At 52.0% G+C, this 17,749-nt stretch overlaps 6 protein-coding genes across 6 annotated transcripts; 2 read left to right on the top strand and 4 right to left on the bottom strand.

The window, feature by feature from the left end:
• Nucleotides 1-24: 24 nt before the first annotated feature.
• Nucleotides 25-2,180, bottom strand: P168DRAFT_262896 (Sds3 domain-containing protein). Its single transcript, XM_024834770.1, has 2 exons — nucleotides 1,530-2,180; nucleotides 25-1,412 (listed from the first exon to the last, which is right to left on the bottom strand). Exons 1-2 carry the CDS (start codon nucleotides 1,962-1,964, stop codon nucleotides 336-338), a joined length of 1,512 nt encoding a protein of 503 aa, XP_024697101.1. The 5' UTR covers nucleotides 1,965-2,180; the 3' UTR covers nucleotides 25-335.
• Nucleotides 2,181-2,847: 667 nt separating this feature from the next.
• Nucleotides 2,848-4,685, bottom strand: P168DRAFT_278087 (uncharacterized protein; the record flags this gene model as incomplete). The annotated part of the gene is made up of 2 exons (XM_024835657.1): nucleotides 2,848-3,893; nucleotides 3,950-4,685. 2 exons carry the CDS (start codon nucleotides 4,683-4,685, stop codon nucleotides 2,848-2,850), a joined length of 1,782 nt encoding a protein of 593 aa, XP_024697100.1.
• A 2,741-nt stretch (nucleotides 4,686-7,426) lies between these two features.
• On the bottom strand, nucleotides 7,427-9,583 carry P168DRAFT_314592 (YjgH family protein; the record flags this gene model as incomplete). Its single annotated transcript, XM_024839799.1, has 3 exons — nucleotides 7,427-7,485; nucleotides 7,537-7,617; nucleotides 9,178-9,583. The coding sequence occupies 3 exons, from the start codon at nucleotides 9,581-9,583 to the stop codon at nucleotides 7,427-7,429; spliced, it is 546 nt and encodes a 181-aa protein (XP_024697099.1).
• A 399-nt stretch (nucleotides 9,584-9,982) lies between these two features.
• Nucleotides 9,983-10,948, bottom strand: P168DRAFT_314591 (uncharacterized protein; the record flags this gene model as incomplete). Its single annotated transcript, XM_024839798.1, has 2 exons — nucleotides 9,983-10,757; nucleotides 10,818-10,948. 2 exons carry the CDS (start codon nucleotides 10,946-10,948, stop codon nucleotides 9,983-9,985), a joined length of 906 nt encoding a protein of 301 aa, XP_024697098.1.
• Nucleotides 10,949-12,909: 1,961 nt separating this feature from the next.
• Nucleotides 12,910-14,394, top strand: gel6 (putative 1,3-beta-glucanosyltransferase; the record flags this gene model as incomplete). Its single annotated transcript, XM_024840706.1, has 2 exons — nucleotides 12,910-13,254; nucleotides 13,309-14,394. 2 exons carry the CDS (start codon nucleotides 12,910-12,912, stop codon nucleotides 14,392-14,394), a joined length of 1,431 nt encoding a protein of 476 aa, XP_024697097.1.
• A 984-nt stretch (nucleotides 14,395-15,378) lies between these two features.
• Nucleotides 15,379-17,241, top strand: P168DRAFT_278084 (uncharacterized protein; the record flags this gene model as incomplete). The annotated part of the gene is made up of 2 exons (XM_024835656.1): nucleotides 15,379-16,375; nucleotides 16,442-17,241. The coding sequence occupies 2 exons, from the start codon at nucleotides 15,379-15,381 to the stop codon at nucleotides 17,239-17,241; spliced, it is 1,797 nt and encodes a 598-aa protein (XP_024697096.1).
• Between the last annotated feature and the right edge of the window lie 508 nt (nucleotides 17,242-17,749).

The raw sequence follows: 17,749 nt of genomic DNA, 5'->3' as shown, positions 1-17,749 counted from the left end.
AAATTTCAATGGATAACCATGTAGGTCACTTGATAGATAGTAAAATAGTTATTGCTCATATACACTGCAAACAATAAAGCCATACACCTGATCCACATTGCAGTCCATCTGCAACGTAACTATTCCCGACAAACAAGTATGTAAACACCAATGGAACAAAATAAAACAAAACAAAACAATAGAAAAATAAAAATAAAAATAAGATAAAATAAATAGAATGGAAAGAGAAAGTAATTATGGAACTAACGCCAAGGTATTAATTGTATCGCCCGCTACCCAAGTGCATCATTCCATGACCCTTAAAAACGCCGGAGAGAATAGGTAGATAGACAACGCTACGTTCGGGTCTTCTTGGCACGCTCGTGACGCTCCGGCTCCTTGAGCGGAAACAGGTGGATGCCCATCTCGGTCGGGAAGTCAGGGTGCAACAAATTGAACCGCTGCGGGTTCTGCGGCACCCCGTTGACCTCGGACGGCACCGGATCGACCAACAGCTTGCAGAGACTCTTGTCCACGTAGCTGGCGGGCTTCCCTTGCAGCCGATCCATGCGCGCCCAGTCGTCGTCGACCTCCTCGTTCATCAGCGATGGAGGCGTCGGCGCGCCGCTGTTGCTCGACCGCGCGTGGTAGTTGGCCAGGATGTTGTACGGCAGGCTGGGACGCACGGCGGGCTTGTCGGACAGCTCTGCCAGGGCGTTGAGCGCGTGGTTGCCGTGCGTCCGCGTGGACCGGGTGGCGTGGTAGTTGTGGCTGGCGGTGCGCGCCATGTCGGTGGCTGGAGTGCCGTTGTCCTCCGCCCCTGTTCCATCGCCCATGCCAGAGCCGTCTTCGTCGGTGTTGTTGCCATTGGTGGCTGCGCCCGAGGGCTGGTCGGCACGCTTCGAGGTGGAGAAGAAATGCACCGTCGCAACGTGGGCTTGATTGGCGTGCGCGCTGAGCTCTTTCTCCGTGAACAGAGACTGGATGGAGTAAGAGGGCGCCTGCTGCTGCTGGGCGATCTGGGCCTTGGCGCGCTCGGCGGGATTCGCGAGGCCTCCGTCCCGGACCGGCGAGCCGACGTCTTCCTCTGGAGCCTTGCGCTTGCGCTTGTTGAGCGTTTCCGACATGATGCCATTACCCAGCTCGTCAAGATCGACCCGGTGGCGGGTGTGTCGGGTCTTCCGGTTGCCGTGGATGCCGCCCGGGCTGGCCGGGTTGGTGATGCTGAACTGGTTGGGGTGAAGGAGGAGGGCGTTGGTGTCGGCAATATCCAGCTGCTCCTTTTCGCGCATCAACCGAGCTCGTTTTCCGGAAATTGTCTGCACGAGGCGCTCGCGCAGGGTGGATGAGAGCTGCTTATACTCTTCTTCAGCGAAATGGGCTCGAAACGCGTAGTCCCGTTGGAAACGCTCTAAGTTATTGTTATGACGGTGCTATAACTGTTAGTATTGATATGTTGAGAGCAGACACCAGGGAAAGGAAGGCGAAAGGAAGAAGAAGAAATAGGGAAAAGAGAAAAAAATCTGTAGTATAGGATAGAGAAAACTCACCATAAGCATCGCCAAATCCGCATCAGTATCAGTCTTAACCTGATTAACCTCCTGCACAAAGCGCGAGTACCACATGCCCGCCAGACTCGCCATCTCCTTAGCAAACTTGCCGCCACCAACCGTACTCTCAATCAACTGCGCGATCTCGTCCGCCGAATCCGGCAAGGGACCGGGGTGGTAAGGATCGGCATTATTGATGAGGGTCATGTCGCATTGGAGGGCGTGGAGCTGCTGGCGGAACTGGGCGTCTCGGTTCTGGCTGAAGGACACGGTCAGATCGTGGAGGCGCTCTTGGAGGGCGCTGCGGCGCTTGTCTCGCTTTGTGAGGGGGACGCTCGTTGGAGGGCTCGTCGATCGCCCGCGGCTTTGGAGGCTGTTGTTGCCCATGGCTGAGCCTGGGCCTGCTGGGGAGGTCGGGGCTGGCGAGTAGGCCATGGTTTGGGGGTGGGAAGGATTTGGCGGATGAGGAGGGAGGATGGGAGGTGGTGAGGTTCGACAATAGAGGATGAAGACTATGTGCTGCAGAGAGCAGCAGTGCGGGGATGCAGGTCTGGGAAACGAGTATACATAAGTTTAGGAAGAGACATCAACTGAAGGAGAACTGAAAGAGAATGTGATGAGAAGAGAGAGAGAGAGAGAGCATAATCGATCTGTGATTGAGTCTCTGGGCCTTCTTCTGACCGCCCGGGAGAGTGGGAGATAATGCCCGCCTGCAAACCGTGCAAACATTCCTTTCTCTGGAAGATGCTCCGTCCAGTTAACCCGATCGGGATATTCGATCAACTGCAGTACTTCATCCACCAGATTGCTTCATGCTTACACTATATGTCTCGATCCCTTGTCAATAGCTACTGTGGCTTATAATGATTATATCTACTCTATCAATCTGCACTTGAGTTTATTAATTTCAAAACAGGCATATTGCAGTATGTAACTAGCGATGCTACTACAACATAGTCCAGGATTTGCTTTAATAGAAAGAATAATAGTGATATGCTACAGCCTATATTGCTGTAGTAGAATATATTGAACATGGACACGTCGTGTACATCCATCATTTCATCATCCATGCGGACCCGGCCACACTCATGGCAGCAAAACAAAACTCGCTGGGTATTTAGATCCGATCATCAATGCACTAAACAGAAAATGCTCCGAGACTCCTCGCCATTCCAAGGATTTTATACAACCCGACCAAAATAGACACCGACCGACCCTCCCAGATGTATCCAAGACAAAGGAAATGAAAGATAATAGGAGAAGGTGAGGGACGGCGGATTGTACACTGCTCTGCAGGATGTACAATTCTCTTCCGACCTCAGTGGGACCGACGGATCACGAAGACACCCAGCTCAATCCCATCTGGGGGCCCCTCTTCGCCATACGGCCGCCGCCGGATGCCATCGAGGATCTCCCCCAATAGCATCGCGGACGTGACTTCCTTGTGCTCTAGGAGATAGTTGGAAGACACGTTCGACATCTTGCTGGCCGGGAGGCGACGGCCATTCTGCCAGTACACGCTCAGGACTTCTTTCATCCGAGCTTTTTCCTGGTGAATGTACCACTCCGTCCACGTGTTGCGGTCGGGATGGACACTGCCCTTGCGGGCATCGACGACGCTGAACCGGGAGGACGACGAGCTCAGCGCCTCGCAGAGCTGCGACAGGTTATCCTTCATGGTGTCGAAATCTTCTAGGTGGCTGACCGAAGACAGCTTGCCCAGGTAGCGCCCAATGTCCGCCGACATCTCGTTCACCACCACCAGCTGGCGAAGCAAGGGGTCCAGGATCGGTCCCAGGTACTGCGATTTGAACGTCGACCCACCCCGTTTGGTGGGGTAGATGAACAGCATCGACCCGTCCTCCCGAGACAGCTCGGAGAGTCGGTCCACGAGGAAAGAGGGGCGGTGAGGTAAGAAGAGGTCCTTGTATTCCTGGGCCGAGGACGGGGGAAGATAACGTTCCAGGATCGAGACGTGAACGGTGGAGGGAGGGACAATCGGTACGGGAAAGTGCGGGGCGCGGGTCTGGATCAAACCGCGGAAATCGTGGTAGGCAGAGACCACGGCGGCGTTCGAGAAGACGGTGGAGTTAAAGTAGTCGTTCTGAGGGAACGACTGCGGAGAGTGCGGAGGGGAGTGCGGCAGGTTGGAGAGGCTGAATTGTTCGGGCACCGCGTGGGTGACGTTGATGTATGGCGACTGTCCATGCTGGAGTCGATTCTGGACGGTCTGGACGAGGGAGCAAAAGACGTTGTCGTGGGTCACGATGGATGCGTTTTTCTCCGGGCAGTGGGGGTACGGAAGCATCTGGGAGACGATCCTGACCGACTCCCCAGGGCCATTGGAAAACGGGAGCGACGATACTGGAGGATTGGGTTAGGAGGACTATTCTCGACGGGTTAGACAATGGATGGCTTACTAGTGGCGTCGATACTGTTTTCCAACCAGGAATTCTGATCATAGTCCATGTCGCCGGACGAGCCCGGGCTGCCACCGGAGCTGGAGCTGGAGGGCGTCACGTTGGCGAGCTGGTCCGTCGGACTCGTCAGACCGCCCGATGCCCCTCTCGACTGGGAACTCAAGTTGGGACCTTCATCCATGGGCATCAGCCCAGGGTCCTGGTTCATGTGACGCTCAAATAGTAACATCCCGGATCGCGGGTTCCAGGCCACGTGATCGTCTTCCGGGGGAGTCGGGGGTAGACTTGAGAGATAATCGCTCTTCTCCGACTCTTCAGGGGTCGACTGGAATGCTTGAGCCGCCAGCGAACTCGAAGCGGTGGGCGGGGTGGACAATCGAAGATTGGACTCGGCGGACTCGGCGGACTGTGGGCGCGATTCGGTCCGGCCGGATTTCGAGGCAAGGCCCAGGTGCTCAAAGGATTGAATGTGGAGGGATGCGTTGCTGCGGGAGAGGAAACGAGAGACCGGGGAGGGCTTGGTCAGAATGGAGCCTTGGGAGGCACGACGTTTGAGTCGGCTGGAACCAACGTTGGGAGCGAGTGATGAGGATTTCTGTGACGGGGAAACGGGGCTTAGGCGAGTGGGGTCCTGTTTGTCGAAAGAGGTGATGACACCGTGGAATTCTCCGGGCGAGTAGGTAGACGTTGATGCAGAAGATGATGGTGATCGCATGATCGAACTGTCTCGCACCATAGAGGTATGAGGATATGGTCCATGGCACTGTGACTGATTCATCCAGTCTGCGTTAGGAAGACGAATACCGGTGGAAGGCGGTGATGGAAAACGGTCGATCCAATGCCAGCTACCGGTACATAAGACGGGGGACTTGATATACTGGGCTACTGGGCTGCCAGGGATATCAAGCGGAGGGTGATTGAGTGTGGTGAAGAGTGCTAGGGTGGTACACCGAATACTCTAGTCGTAGTAGTAGGGGCGATCGTGGTTGATAGAAGGACACGAGTGGTTAGTGAGGGAGAGAATGTTCGGGCGATTGATGGTGGAAGAAGTGGCAGAGGGCGGAATAAAGAGGAAGAGAAGGGAACAGAGAGTAGGGAGGTGGGGGAGAATTCAGGTGGGTTGATGATGAATGACGCAGTGGGGAAGAGAGAGATTGAAGGACAGAGAGAATGGATGGAAGGAAGGAAGGAAAAGAAGATGGTGAATGATAATGTGAATGACGCCTGGGAAATTGATCCAAGGGCTAGACAGGTAGAGAGAGAGAGTGACAGCCCGAAAAATTAGGAGTCCCCGCCATGGTCAAGGCAGGACTTAAGGAGAACAGCAGGAAAAGTGCTCGTTCTAGACCGGGCGGTCTGGACTTGATTGAGGAATCCATGACCAGGACACGAGGACGGTCCATCCTGTGGTTTGGTACGGTATGGTATTTTGTCTGTTGGGGTAATTTATCTTTTATCTCATTCTGTTTCCATTACTTTTCCTTGTCCTCCTTATAAAAGATAGAACAAATAATATTCATTATTGATCAGATCTATTACTCAATATCTATAACTTACATCAGTTCTCTCCTAATTCTTTCACTTGTTTACAGCCATCCATCACAATCAGCAAGAAATCATCCAGCAAAGAAACAAGGCAAAAGGCCACTAGCGCGGACGCCCTGGACCTGTCTAGACCCCCCTATGCTGGCTAATCGGGGCGAAAAAAAAATAAAAAAATAAAAATAAAAATAAAAAACCGTAACGGGACTTACACGGATCTTCTTTTTATTTTTTCCCTTTTTGCCTCCCCGACTGAGGGTGGCCCCACTCCCTCGTCTGACTGGAGTCACTGGATAGAAAAAGTGGATTCGGTGTGGACTGGGATCGAGAAAGACCCTTGGGAGACGGAAGCACTGGGGAGGGTTCACGAAATTGAGGGACAATCTCGGAGGTCTAGGATTAATGAACGGCTTTCTTGGGACAAGAGCCGAGTCCAGAGTAGAGTCCAGAACTATCGGAGGAGGGGAAGAATTATTGACAATTATTCTCCTCCACCGTTTCTCTCCCTGACCTCCTCCTCTCCGGTCATCATTACAATCATACAATCACATTGGATCTCGTATTACTGATCGGCGGCCGGTGCAGGCTTAGCTTGATCAGCTCAGCACAACACAACAACAGCACAACAAAGGATATCTTTGTTTCGGGAGATGGACTGATAAACGACCGGTCTGTCGCACAGCTAGCCAATTCTTTACAATCTAAATAGATCACAACGCTACTCCGTCTTGGGGACACAGCTGAACCCAGATCTCAGGGCAGGACGTGATGAATGCCGGAAAACAATCCCTGGTCCAATCAAGGCAGGGACGAGAATCGATGAGTCAGGAAACGAAGGATCCATGGAATCCATAGTGCAAATAGTGCACTTTGGTTTCAGCCCGATCCTCTTTGGAGTAGTTGAGCATTGACCTCACAAGAAGTATCCGTGATGTACGGAGTAGATACTAGATAGTATCGAGTCATTTAGTTGAATTAGACGGTGATCATATACCTTATTGAAGTACGGAGTCGACTTTGACAGCTTTGACAACTTCATTAGAAAAATTAGAAAAGTGTAGATACAGTATTTACAGATAACTCCGGCGGATGACTTCGGACATTCTTCCGCGATGAGAGTATGGAACCAGACAAAATAAGATCGAAAAAGATCAAATCAAATCGAATAAATTATGATAATATAATAATAATTAAAATATATTGAAATCAAACAAATCAAATCAATCCATCAATCAAGAAAGGAATTATGAATGTCTTGACATCAACGAGTCATGGAAATCTCGGCCTGAGGGGCAACTTGCCAGTCTTTTTGCAATCGCCCGATCGAATCCATTGCCGCTTCCGGGAGGATTTGGCGCCTAGACCCTTGTTGGTTCCGTGCTGCCGATGATCTCTTTTTCACTACGACCTGGCTATGGATAGTAAGACACCAATTTCCTGGGTCTTGGTGACGAGGATCTAGGGTTATTGTTTTCTTACTTATATTTGCTATCTCTCTCTATCCAGGGTAGAAAGACTTTCAATAGTAAGGTTCCCTGAGAGTAGTATCACTACCCATGAGACTAGAGGAAAACAGACAACATGATCTCGACCCATCGCCGATCCGGCTGTTTCCATTTTCTCCAGTCTGGTCTGGGCACAGGTATGAGCCCTAGACCTAGAACCACAGCACCTGTCACGGACTTCCATCCGAGTTTCCCTTCTGGCCGCCTGGCCGCCTGGCCAGCCTCGTCTATCGTCAGATAGTCCGTATCTACTCCCAAAGTACTACCGCACTAGGAATAGAATAGAATAGAATAGAAAGAAAGAAAGAAAGGAAGGAAGGAAGGAAGAAAGAAAGAAAGAGAATTATCCGACTCTCCCCAATTCTTCCCCAACCGTCCAAGATCACCATCTCCCTCCAATGCGTCCTCTCAAGAAACAATTCCAATCCCACTAACCAACCGGCCTCCTATTCGGGCGCGATGCATGCATGTCGTAGACCAGTACTGACTCTGACACGTCCATTAGTACGGGTACTTTGAGCGGTGCTCCGCCGGGCGCACCATTTCTTTCGCCTTCGCCCTCGCCTGGTGCAGCTGTCGAGAGACTGTCCTCCGGAGGATCGTCGTCATTGACCACTGGTTCTAGCTTGTCGTGAGCACGACAGGGGGACTAGTGAGGATGGCATGGTTGTTATTGGTGGTTGGTCCGGTTGGTTGATGGGAGCTGTGACTAGTGGGTGAACCCTGATATTGGCTGGTTTTGTTGTATATAGGTATGTACCTATTGTAGTAGGAGTGTACGGAATAGTAGGGTAGGTTGCTCTATAAACGCCAGCGAGTCTAATAACAATAAACACATCCACCAAACCAGTACACCACAGTAGAAACCAAACCAAACCACAGAAAGAAAGAATGCAAGTAATCATTACTGAACAAACAGAAATCCCAACCATCCCCTTCCACGGTAGAAAGCCAGAAAAGACAAAATAATCAAGAATAAAAAAAATACCTCGGCTCGGAGAGTTGTGCGTTACCCAGAGGAGCAGGCAGCCTGACAGCCTGACAGCCTGAAAAGCCATCCTTAGACCGGGATCTCAAACAGGGCAATCCACGGAAGCCCGTGTCTCACTTGACAACCCACCATCTCCATCTCCCTTGCTGGTCTGCTTTGTGGATGGGATATTTGTTAGTTAATTTAGTAGGTGTGCCGATGGGGTTGGGGTCGTTGGAGACTTTATATATATATATTGATCTATATATTTATATATTGTATGGATATATAGGTATTAATTAGTATAGGCAACGTCAACACAATCAGCATTAATAAGTTGGATTAAGTAGTACTAGACAGGTCTACTAGACACCTTAGGTAGTAGAATGCCTAGTTTGAGTCTGATAAAGATTAACTAGGTCAATAACAACACTACCACAATAACAATAACAATAACACAACACTAACAATCAATAACCACGGCGAGAATGACTGGAATAAATCCAGTCACAAACTCAATGTAATACCGCCCATGTTTCCTGCATAGTACCTATTTCAATCTCTTGGGAATCACTGGCTTCCATCCCACCAATAATATTCCAACATGGGTTGTGATTGATGAATGGCCCACGTCCCGTGTCTCCACTGCTGTTTGTCTCATGTAGACAAGGGAGCAGTCCGTTGCCGTTGCCCTCGTCCTCCGATGATGGGATGGGATCGGAAGAATTGGCCACTGGTTGGTCGTGTTGAGCGTTTCAGGTGGTTACTTATCACTCTGTGTATGTGTACTGGATTCGGTTGGAATTCATTTATTTTTAGTTTATTTTGTTTTGTTTGTTTATTTATTTATTGTTGATTATTTGCCTCAGGACGGGCAATCTCAATGCTACGAGGACTAAGGTATAGATAGTATAGCGCTGATGCGACCATAGTTCTGGACAGATCTGGCGCTGGGATCGCCGTTCTACAAATGGTTTGGTGATTCGGATGGAGATCAAGTCGATTTTAGTACTTTCATTCGTGGTAGTATTAATACTTGAATGCATGCCATGATTCGTGGCCATTCCCATCTCCCGACCAAAAGACAGACGGCCCACCAAAAAAAAAGACACTAATGCATCCTGAGGACACACACACACGCACACGGGGTCGCACAAGCACTAGCTAGCCTGCTTCAACCACCGCATCCATTTCAATCTCTACTAACATACGGTCGTCCACGAATCCGTCCCGCACCACCAACATCGTGGCAGCCGCGCCTATCCCTGGCCGGCTGGCACGGCCCAGCAGTTCCGAGAAGGCTTCCCCGACCGCCATGCAGTCGTCAGGGTGACTGACAAACATCCTCACCCGCACCACGCTCTCCGCTCCCTGTCCGCCTAGTGCTTGCACGGCTCGGATGCACTCGTCGAGTGCCACGCGAGCTTGCTGGCCTGCATCACCTGGGTAAAGTACCTGCGGGGCTGCGTGGCTGGACGTGGGGTCGACGGCGGTGGTCCCCGATACGAAGATTTGGAGGCCATGTCGGACGGCTCGGTAGTAGCCAATCTTTTCCTCGAATGGAGAGGGGGTTGCGTAGCATTGTTTGGACGAGGGAGTCGTCGTCGTCGTCGTCATGCAACCTTGAGGGGAAGTAGTTGTGGATTCCATGTGGTTCGTGATAGTCTCGACCTCGAGGTAGGTATCCAGGTGATGTCACAAGGAGGATTGTTCGAGGGAAAAAATTGCTGCCGGTCTTGATGGCAACATATTGGACATGAGTCACGCCAAGGACAGACGGTCATATGGTGTCCTGTCTGGTGTGGACAGCCGAGGCTCTGTCATGTTTGAGGAATAGCGCCCGATCTGACATCGGGTTCTCCGATCGGTATCTTTACACCGAACGAGTCATCTTTCCTCCCTCGAGTTTCGTGGGCATGCGAAATGCTGACATGCGAAACGAGTCCAAACATTTAGCGATCGCGACCGTGGAACAATACAATCTGGTTTACGTTGAAACGCAAACTACACACTGATTCACGAGGTCACCGATCTGCTGCGGGGGTCGCCGTGCCGGCGGGTGTGGAATCGTTGAGTACGATCGTTCCGATACGACTGCAAGCACCGACTTGCCGCGGCCTTGCCCAACCACTTCTGCTCCTCGCCCGTCATCCGGGAGGTCTTCACCGCTATTGGGTGGGCCTGCTGGCGTGATGTGTCACGTCGCAAGTGCGAGTTGGCCTTGTACGACGCCTGCGACTGGAGAGTCTGCCGGTCTAGAACCGCCCGGAGCTCCAGACACTGTAACACCAGTTGCTTGACACCATCGGTCAGCGTGCAGGCGCGGTACTCGATATCGGGCCAGAAGTCGTCACCCCAGAACGGATCCTCGCGGACCGCCGTTTCCAGCGCCTCGAACCAAAAGTCGAAGCTCGGCAGCCGTCGCTTCGAGTTGAGCATGTCGAGTCCCTGCAAGTGGTCGGCTAGTAGACACGCTACTGCAACGAAACGGATAGTCGGTTCGGAATTCAGCACGTGCAGCACAATGCAGGCGGGACACCGTTCGGTCAGATACGAATCGTGCTCTTCGGTGAGCACGCAATGCAGCCACGCATAGGCGCTGCGGGCCTCTCCTCGAAACGCCCGTTCCGATTCCAGACCCTTGTCATCCGGCAGCACGCTGGCCGCCGTCCGCGACGCCTGGTGGTGCAGGAGGACTAATGGTAGTAACAGCGTGTGGATGATATCGCGATGCAAGCGGAACGTCTCTTGCGCATGGTTCGAGCAAGACTGGCGGTGAAACGAGCAAAAGCTGCGACAATGGACTGTTAGCGATGATCGAACCCAAACCGGTATATCTCGCCACACGTACCTGGGAGCTTGCATGCCCAACTCCTGGCGCCTCAGGTGCTCCCGCATCGCTGCGAAAGCCTCATTGCGCTCCAACCTGTCTGTGTCTCTGTACGAGAGGCGAAACGGCGATGTAATAGTGGTGTTCGCCATCATGGATGTATACGAGCCGTTGGCTGTCGTCGGGAAACTATTCGTGACAGGGGGAATAATCGCGACCGACAGCGAACCTGTCGGTTTGAATAACAATCCAACTATTTTGGACGATGACGTCGAAGATGGTAATGGCAACTAATGCCAACCAATAGAGCCCCTGCGGTACGGAGCCAGACGGAGAAGCTTTCCAGATACTGCGACAATTGGGGGTGGACGAACCACGGATCGCATGGTCCAGGCAATGGCGAAAATACTGACAAGAAAACCGGGAAGCTTCAAAATACAAAAAACGCAAGAAGAAGGATAGCTACACCTGACCAGTGTCCTGCTCTAATGGAGAGACTGGAGGGAGTCGCAACGGGGAAGAAGATCGGAGGCGAGAGAGAGGTGGGGATCATTAGATAACTATATAAAGGGAGTGGGCGAGCGACCTGCCTGAGGCGATGAACGCAGCCAAAGGTGTAATCGAATGCGGGCAGGGGCCAAGTCCGGTGTGGCCCCGTCATCCACGCAAGCCCATGACGATCATTTCATCTTAGTTCCCAGCAAAGCAATCTCTTCCCTCATAATTAAACTGGTTTCTCCCTTCTGATTGACTGGTGCGTTTTCTAATATTAACGCTTCTTAGGCTGAAGGTCTAGTCCGCAGTCTATCTGACGCCCCATCTCCACTCCAATTAATTAGTCCAATCTCCCCTCCACCCTCTCTCCCTCTTTGGGGGTCTCTTCTCCCCTTTCGATTCTTTCAATAAACTCCACCCCCTTGGTTCAATTGTCACAATCAAGATATTTTCGTCCAAGGGGGGGGAAAAGAACCGTGGGAGGTCATCCGAACTTAAATCCCACTTCGGACCCCTCCGGACCACCAGCCCAAACAGGAGTTGCAGAGTTTTTTAGATGATACCATGACACCATCAACAAGATGATCGCAATTATCACATTGTGGGGCCTGCCAGGGTCTCGATCGCACTGCCAAGGTTGGGTCGACGCATGAAAGAAGAAATTCTTCTCCGTTTCCCTGATTATTCCATCCTCTCGTCCAATGAGGGGGGCCCCTTTCCGTAGGGACGAAACGTGTCGAGGCCCTATCGGGGGGGAAAGTTCCTCCACCTTGATTTGGGAGGGTGTTAGAGCTTTGATAAGGCGTGTTTGGGAAGTGTCAGGTCGAAATTGAAGAGGAGATCAGTCGGTCGTCCGGACGGAGTTGGATCTGTCGGCAAAAACCGCTGGATCTTCCCGCAACCGAGTTGAATCCGCGCATAATTCAGGAATCAGGGGGTACTATTACTAATGTTTTTATCCAGCGCCGTTAGCTCCTTGCTGAGTAATACCATCTTCACGTGATATCACGAACGGTGGTTGACAGAGGAAGGAGATACTCTATTGCAAGCCTCCCAAGCCACACAGTGGCAGGATCTGGGGTTGCAAATGTCCGAAGTTCCAGTGGAAGCAGGAAATACAAACCTTACGTCCTCGGGGGATTCCTGATCTCATCGTTTCCCAACTAACACGCTCCGCGGTCGCGGAATAGGTCGCGTCCAAGTATCCCTGCTTCCCCTGCGGTGCATACTGCATTCCATCCCATCGGCATATCCAGGTAACTGGGAGTCGATCAAACACAGGTACCCAAGCTACCCACATATCTGGGCCCCTGGAGTCAGTGGTGTGGGAGTAAATCGCTGCGTGTGAATTGCTATCGACGTCATTCTCCTTCAGGGACGAGACTGGCATGCATGCTCCCAAGGAGAGTACAGTATCTGGTATGGCTGGGATAGAAGGGTGTTCGCGAAGGTGATCTGCTGGGATATCTGGGGTATTAAAGAGCTGGTAGTTTCCAATGGAATTGTCTTCTCACACATCGTCTTCTCTCGCCGTAGCCTTGAACATTCGACCGGCTCTCTTCTAGTTGCGTTCTGATCTAGCGTAACTGCATCAGACCTCGACTCGCGAACCATCACCATGCCATCCCTCCCCTGGTCGACTATCTCCCTTTTGCTAGGGAGCTTCTCCCTAACGGCCAACGCCGTGCAGACCATCTCAGCTGTCGGATCCAAGTTCTTCTACGAAGATGGAACGCAGTACTTCTTGAAAGGCATCGCGTACCAGCTCATCCCCGAAGACCCTCTGATCGATGTCGCGCAGTGCAAGCGCGATGCCGCTCTTATGGGTGAGCTGGGCGCCAACTCGATCCGCGTCTACCACGTGGATCCAAAGGCCAACCACGACGGATGCATGAAGGCCTTCGCCGACAAGGGCATTTACCTCTTCCTGGACCTGGACACATTCGACACCGCCATCGACCAGGTCAGCCCCTTCAACCCTCCCTACCCCAATTCATCATTAACATGAACATTACAGACCACCCCCAAATGGACAGAAGAGCAATCCAACGCCTTCAAAGCTGTCATGGACGCCTTCCACCAATACGACAACCTCGCCGGCTTCTTCGTCGGCAACGAAATCCTCACCACAAAGGAGGGCTCCCCAGCAGCACCGTACGTCCTTGCCGCTGTCCGCGACATGAAATCCTACCGCAACAAGAAGCACTACCGCAACATCCCAATCGGCTACTCCGCAGCAGACATCGCCGAGCTGCGCCCCATGCTCCAGAACTACCTTGCGTGCCGCGACGACGCCGCGGAGCGGGTCGACTTCTTCGCGCTCAACGCCTACGAGTGGTGCGGCGACGCGAACTACAAAACCTCGGGCTACGTCAACCTCCAAGCGCAAGCCAAGGACTACCCCGTGCCGATCTTCTTCTCTGAAACAGGCTGCAACGTCGCGCGCCCGCGCCTCTTCACTGACCAGCACGCGATCTTCTCCGACCCCATGGTCGATACCTGGTCGGGCTCTATCGTCTACGAATGGATCCAGGAGACGAACGACTACGGGCTTATCAGCTACGGTCCTGAGGAGCCGAACGCCCCCGCTACCAAGACGAACGTCCAGGACGGCTTCGTCCGCAGCGGCAAGCCTACCCCTATCCAGCCGGACTTTGATAACCTCAAGGCCCAGTGGGCGACCCTTAGCCCTAAGGGCGTCCCCTTCGATGACTACGTGAAGACCACCGGCCAGATCAAGCCCCCAGCTTGTCCGGCTCCCACGGGCGGCTGGCTCGTCGACGCCGACAAGCCGCTGCCTACGCTGGGTGACGAGTTCCATCGTCCGGCGGAGACGGATCTCCCGACTGGTCATGGTCACAGTCACGGTAAGGAGGAGAGTGGCAAAGATGGTGAGAGCTCTGGTAGCTCCTCGTCCTCGTCCTCCGGTAGTGATGGTAACGGTGGTTCCACCAGTCATGGACCTTCGTCGTCCGATCCCTCATCGACAGATTATGAGCTGAGCAACGGTGCTGGAAGCCTTGCTGCGCGGCCGTTTGATGGGGCGATGAGCTTGGCGGTGTTGGTTTGCTCGGCTGTTGGAGGGTTGGCTTTGTGGCTGTAGATGATTGCTGCTTTTGTATACCTCTTTATGTCCGTTTTATTTTTATATTTTTTTGCTCTCTAGAAGAAATGAACCACGATTGTTAGTCTATGAATGTATTGCTGATACGTGTTGTGCTTGGAGCAGTTTTTATGTTTATTTCTCTCTGACTATGTTGGTTGGTTTGGTTCTACCATAATAAATTAGTAGGTAGATATCTCAATATTTCTGATCAATGTAGAACCACCTATCATCCGTTCATTCGTAATCTACAGCGAGCTGATATCTGAGTGAGTGGAGTATACAGATCAGTGGATCATCACTGATAGTGGGCCTCAGGAACATAACTGCCATTTTGAGACATCTACTTATCACTCCACCAGCTAAGCTTGGTCCGTGACTTTGAAACCATGAGGAATCACTGCTGGCTTCAACATGGACACCTCAGCGTTGTGATAATGGAGCTCATACCTGACACCTCCTTTGAGAGGTGATACTTTCCTTGTGATTGCTGGTGCTCGGAATTCGGGTCGTTCAGAGTTCAAGGCTACCAATATTTACGGGCAAATTGAGTCATAAGCGGACAAGTGATTGGGATGCAGGTAGGTCATGTTTACATGACAATGACTTGATCAAACAAATCTACAACACCAGTAGTACCTGCCTTGCCTGCCTATAAGTATTCCCACTTTCCCTCTCTCTTCTCTCTCTTCTCCTTCATTTCTACCAACTCCTTCCACTCCTCTGTATTTCACCAACTTCTTCCATCCGTCAAAACAGTCAAAACTCGATCATTCCATCAATTTCCATCTCCTCGTTACCTTCCTCCGACAACCACGAGAAGACAAAGTAACTTGTAAGTGAGAATATCAAGATCAACCAAGTTTCCTGCCGCCGGAATCCCCTCCCCTACGCTACCCTCACCTGCGGAATCTATTCGCATTGTCTGCTTTACGAACATTACCCCCTTCTTTGATCCTCCCCCATTCTGACCTATATAGAATCATGTCTGGTAAAGACAGCCCACCCCATCCACCCGCGGGTTTTACTGGCTCCTCCACTTCCCAATCTTCCGGCCCAAGCCAGGGCTCTCTTAGCCGCCGAGGCCAAAGCTCGTCCGGCGAAAGCTCCATCACGTCCAGGATTGATTCATCTGACAGATGGCGATTGGGGGGACCGGGGCCTCTCCCGGGCTGGCCGCTCGTATACAACCGTCATCCTGGGTTTGAGATACCGGAACGCTTGGCAAATGCAGCGATCGAAATTGCAACTCAGCATGCCCGGGAGCTCCCCTATTCGCTCATTCAAGTGGTTTGCGTACACACGGAAGGGGATCCGCCGAAGCGTGAGGACCTCACTCTTAATATACGTGGCGACCTCTCGGCCCGGCACTCGCAATGGATGAGTATGCTCGACACCCTGATACAGGTTCTTTTGGGCATGGGATGGTTCGGTCGTATTGAGATTATTGACAACAGGGCAACTGAAATCAAATCGTTCCCGCCTAAACTTCCTCAGCAAGCAATCGCAAACTGGGAGTTCCTTTTGTCCGGCGTCATCCAGCGGTTGGAATCTCATCAACTACCTCACGTTCTTATCCTCCCTATGAACCGGGGCTACTGGGAAGACATCTCTGTTCCAACCATCATTGCGCGAGTTCAGAAAGGGAATGCGTCTACCAGCACTATGAACCAAGCTTCCCAAGTTATCTCTGAATTCCTCCATGGGTATGGCTTGCACTTAGAACTGACTGGAGATCACGGACTCTGGGGTCTTTTCGGTACCTCGGGCTCACAGCCAGTGCCGAGACTCGCGACCGAGTCAGGTACTTTGGGGTGGCCTTTCAACCGTGGCTATAATAACATGGGAATGAGTGTGGCTCGAAAGGAAGTGGCGGACTGGAGTGGTACCATTGGGGGTTATTTGGAGTACGACGGTCATGCACTTGGGATTACATGCCACCACGTTCTTCGTAAAGGCTTGAATGAACAAGTGGACCTCGGTTAGTAATCTCCCAAAGTCGTTGCACCTTGTTATAGGACTGAATTGCTAACTCTTGGGCCGAAAGATATCGACGACGCAGGCGGCAAAAATCTACTGTGGAAATGCCAATCCCCTTCCGCCGTTGATGTCCAAACAATCAAAACTCAGCTTTCAGGCCAAATTCCCCGGTCTCCTCTGCCTTCCACTCTTCCCGCGGCGATTATCGCTGCACACCAGAGGGAGACCCAGGAAGCTGCGACCAAGCTAGAACAAGTTGAGTCGTACAAAGTGAGTTTGGGTAATGTGGCTGCGACCTCTGGGTGGAGGAACGTTCCCTTACAAGCGCAGCCGCGGCCAGCGCCGCCTGTAGAGATGCTCATGGATTGGGCGATTGTGGACATGTCTCCCTCTCACTGGCCCCAGTCTGTCAATTTCATCGGGAACGTCGCCGGGGAGCTCGCCCAAGACATGAATCCGGCTACGTCGCACTGGACTTGCCAAGACTTTGTCGTGCAGACGGTTGCCAAGCAAGGTTTGAATGGCGAAGCCGTTTTCAAGCGAGGTCGCAGTACTGGTTTGACCACCGGAGAACTCGACAGACTAGCGCCGGCTTCATTCCGTATCCCCGAGGTCCCTCAACGACCCCATCATCGCTGCTTCATTGTGGCACCCTACCCCGACCGGGTATTTGCAGCGACGGGTGATTCTGGCTCGTGGTGCCTCAACGGAAACGGAGAGGTACTTGGGATCCTTATTGGGGGAGATCCAACTGGGGCTGGACTCGTGATCCCTATGAAGCTGGTGATAGAGAACATGGAAGCCTTTCTGAAACTCCCAAGCGGTAGCCTCAAACTACCAGGCGCTCAGCAGGGCAAGCAGCCTTAACCAGGAAGCAGGGTGGGTGTTGCAAGCGTCTGTAAGCAAACTGGGGAAACCATGCGAGGACCGCTGGTTAGCTACATTGGCCTAGTATTACCGTCGTTTTTATCTAGCAAATTCAATGTAGGATTATTTTCATTAGGTACATTGTTTCTAGGTTTCAACAAGTATCCTTGATCACATATAGTGTGTGCTGTGTGGTGATGGTGAACTACCACCCCCGAAACCGGATCACCGCGAAGTAGCCGGATTCTTCCACCCCTGCCCACACGCCTTGAATTCTTAAAATGGTAAACTATATTCCGCGAATGCAATTTGCCATTCGTATCAACTTACACCACCACGACTACAGCATCGTAAGGAGATCGTTTACTATCAAAAACTCAACTTGCACGCATTGTACCCAGTATCAAAAGGATAAGGAGGATTAGCTCATCTGTCTACTCGTGAAGCACATTATGAAACGGCCATAGGGGGTGCATATAGATGGACTTGAGCAAAACCAGCGATGGGC

The sequence above is a fragment of the Aspergillus campestris genome, assembly GCF_002847485.1.
Source record: "Aspergillus campestris IBT 28561 chromosome Unknown P168scaffold_1, whole genome shotgun sequence".
Taxonomy (NCBI): Eukaryota; Fungi; Ascomycota; class Eurotiomycetes; order Eurotiales; family Aspergillaceae; genus Aspergillus; species Aspergillus campestris.
The sequence above is the reverse complement of the archived record's forward strand: the minus strand, read 5'-3'. Positions and strand labels throughout refer to the sequence as shown.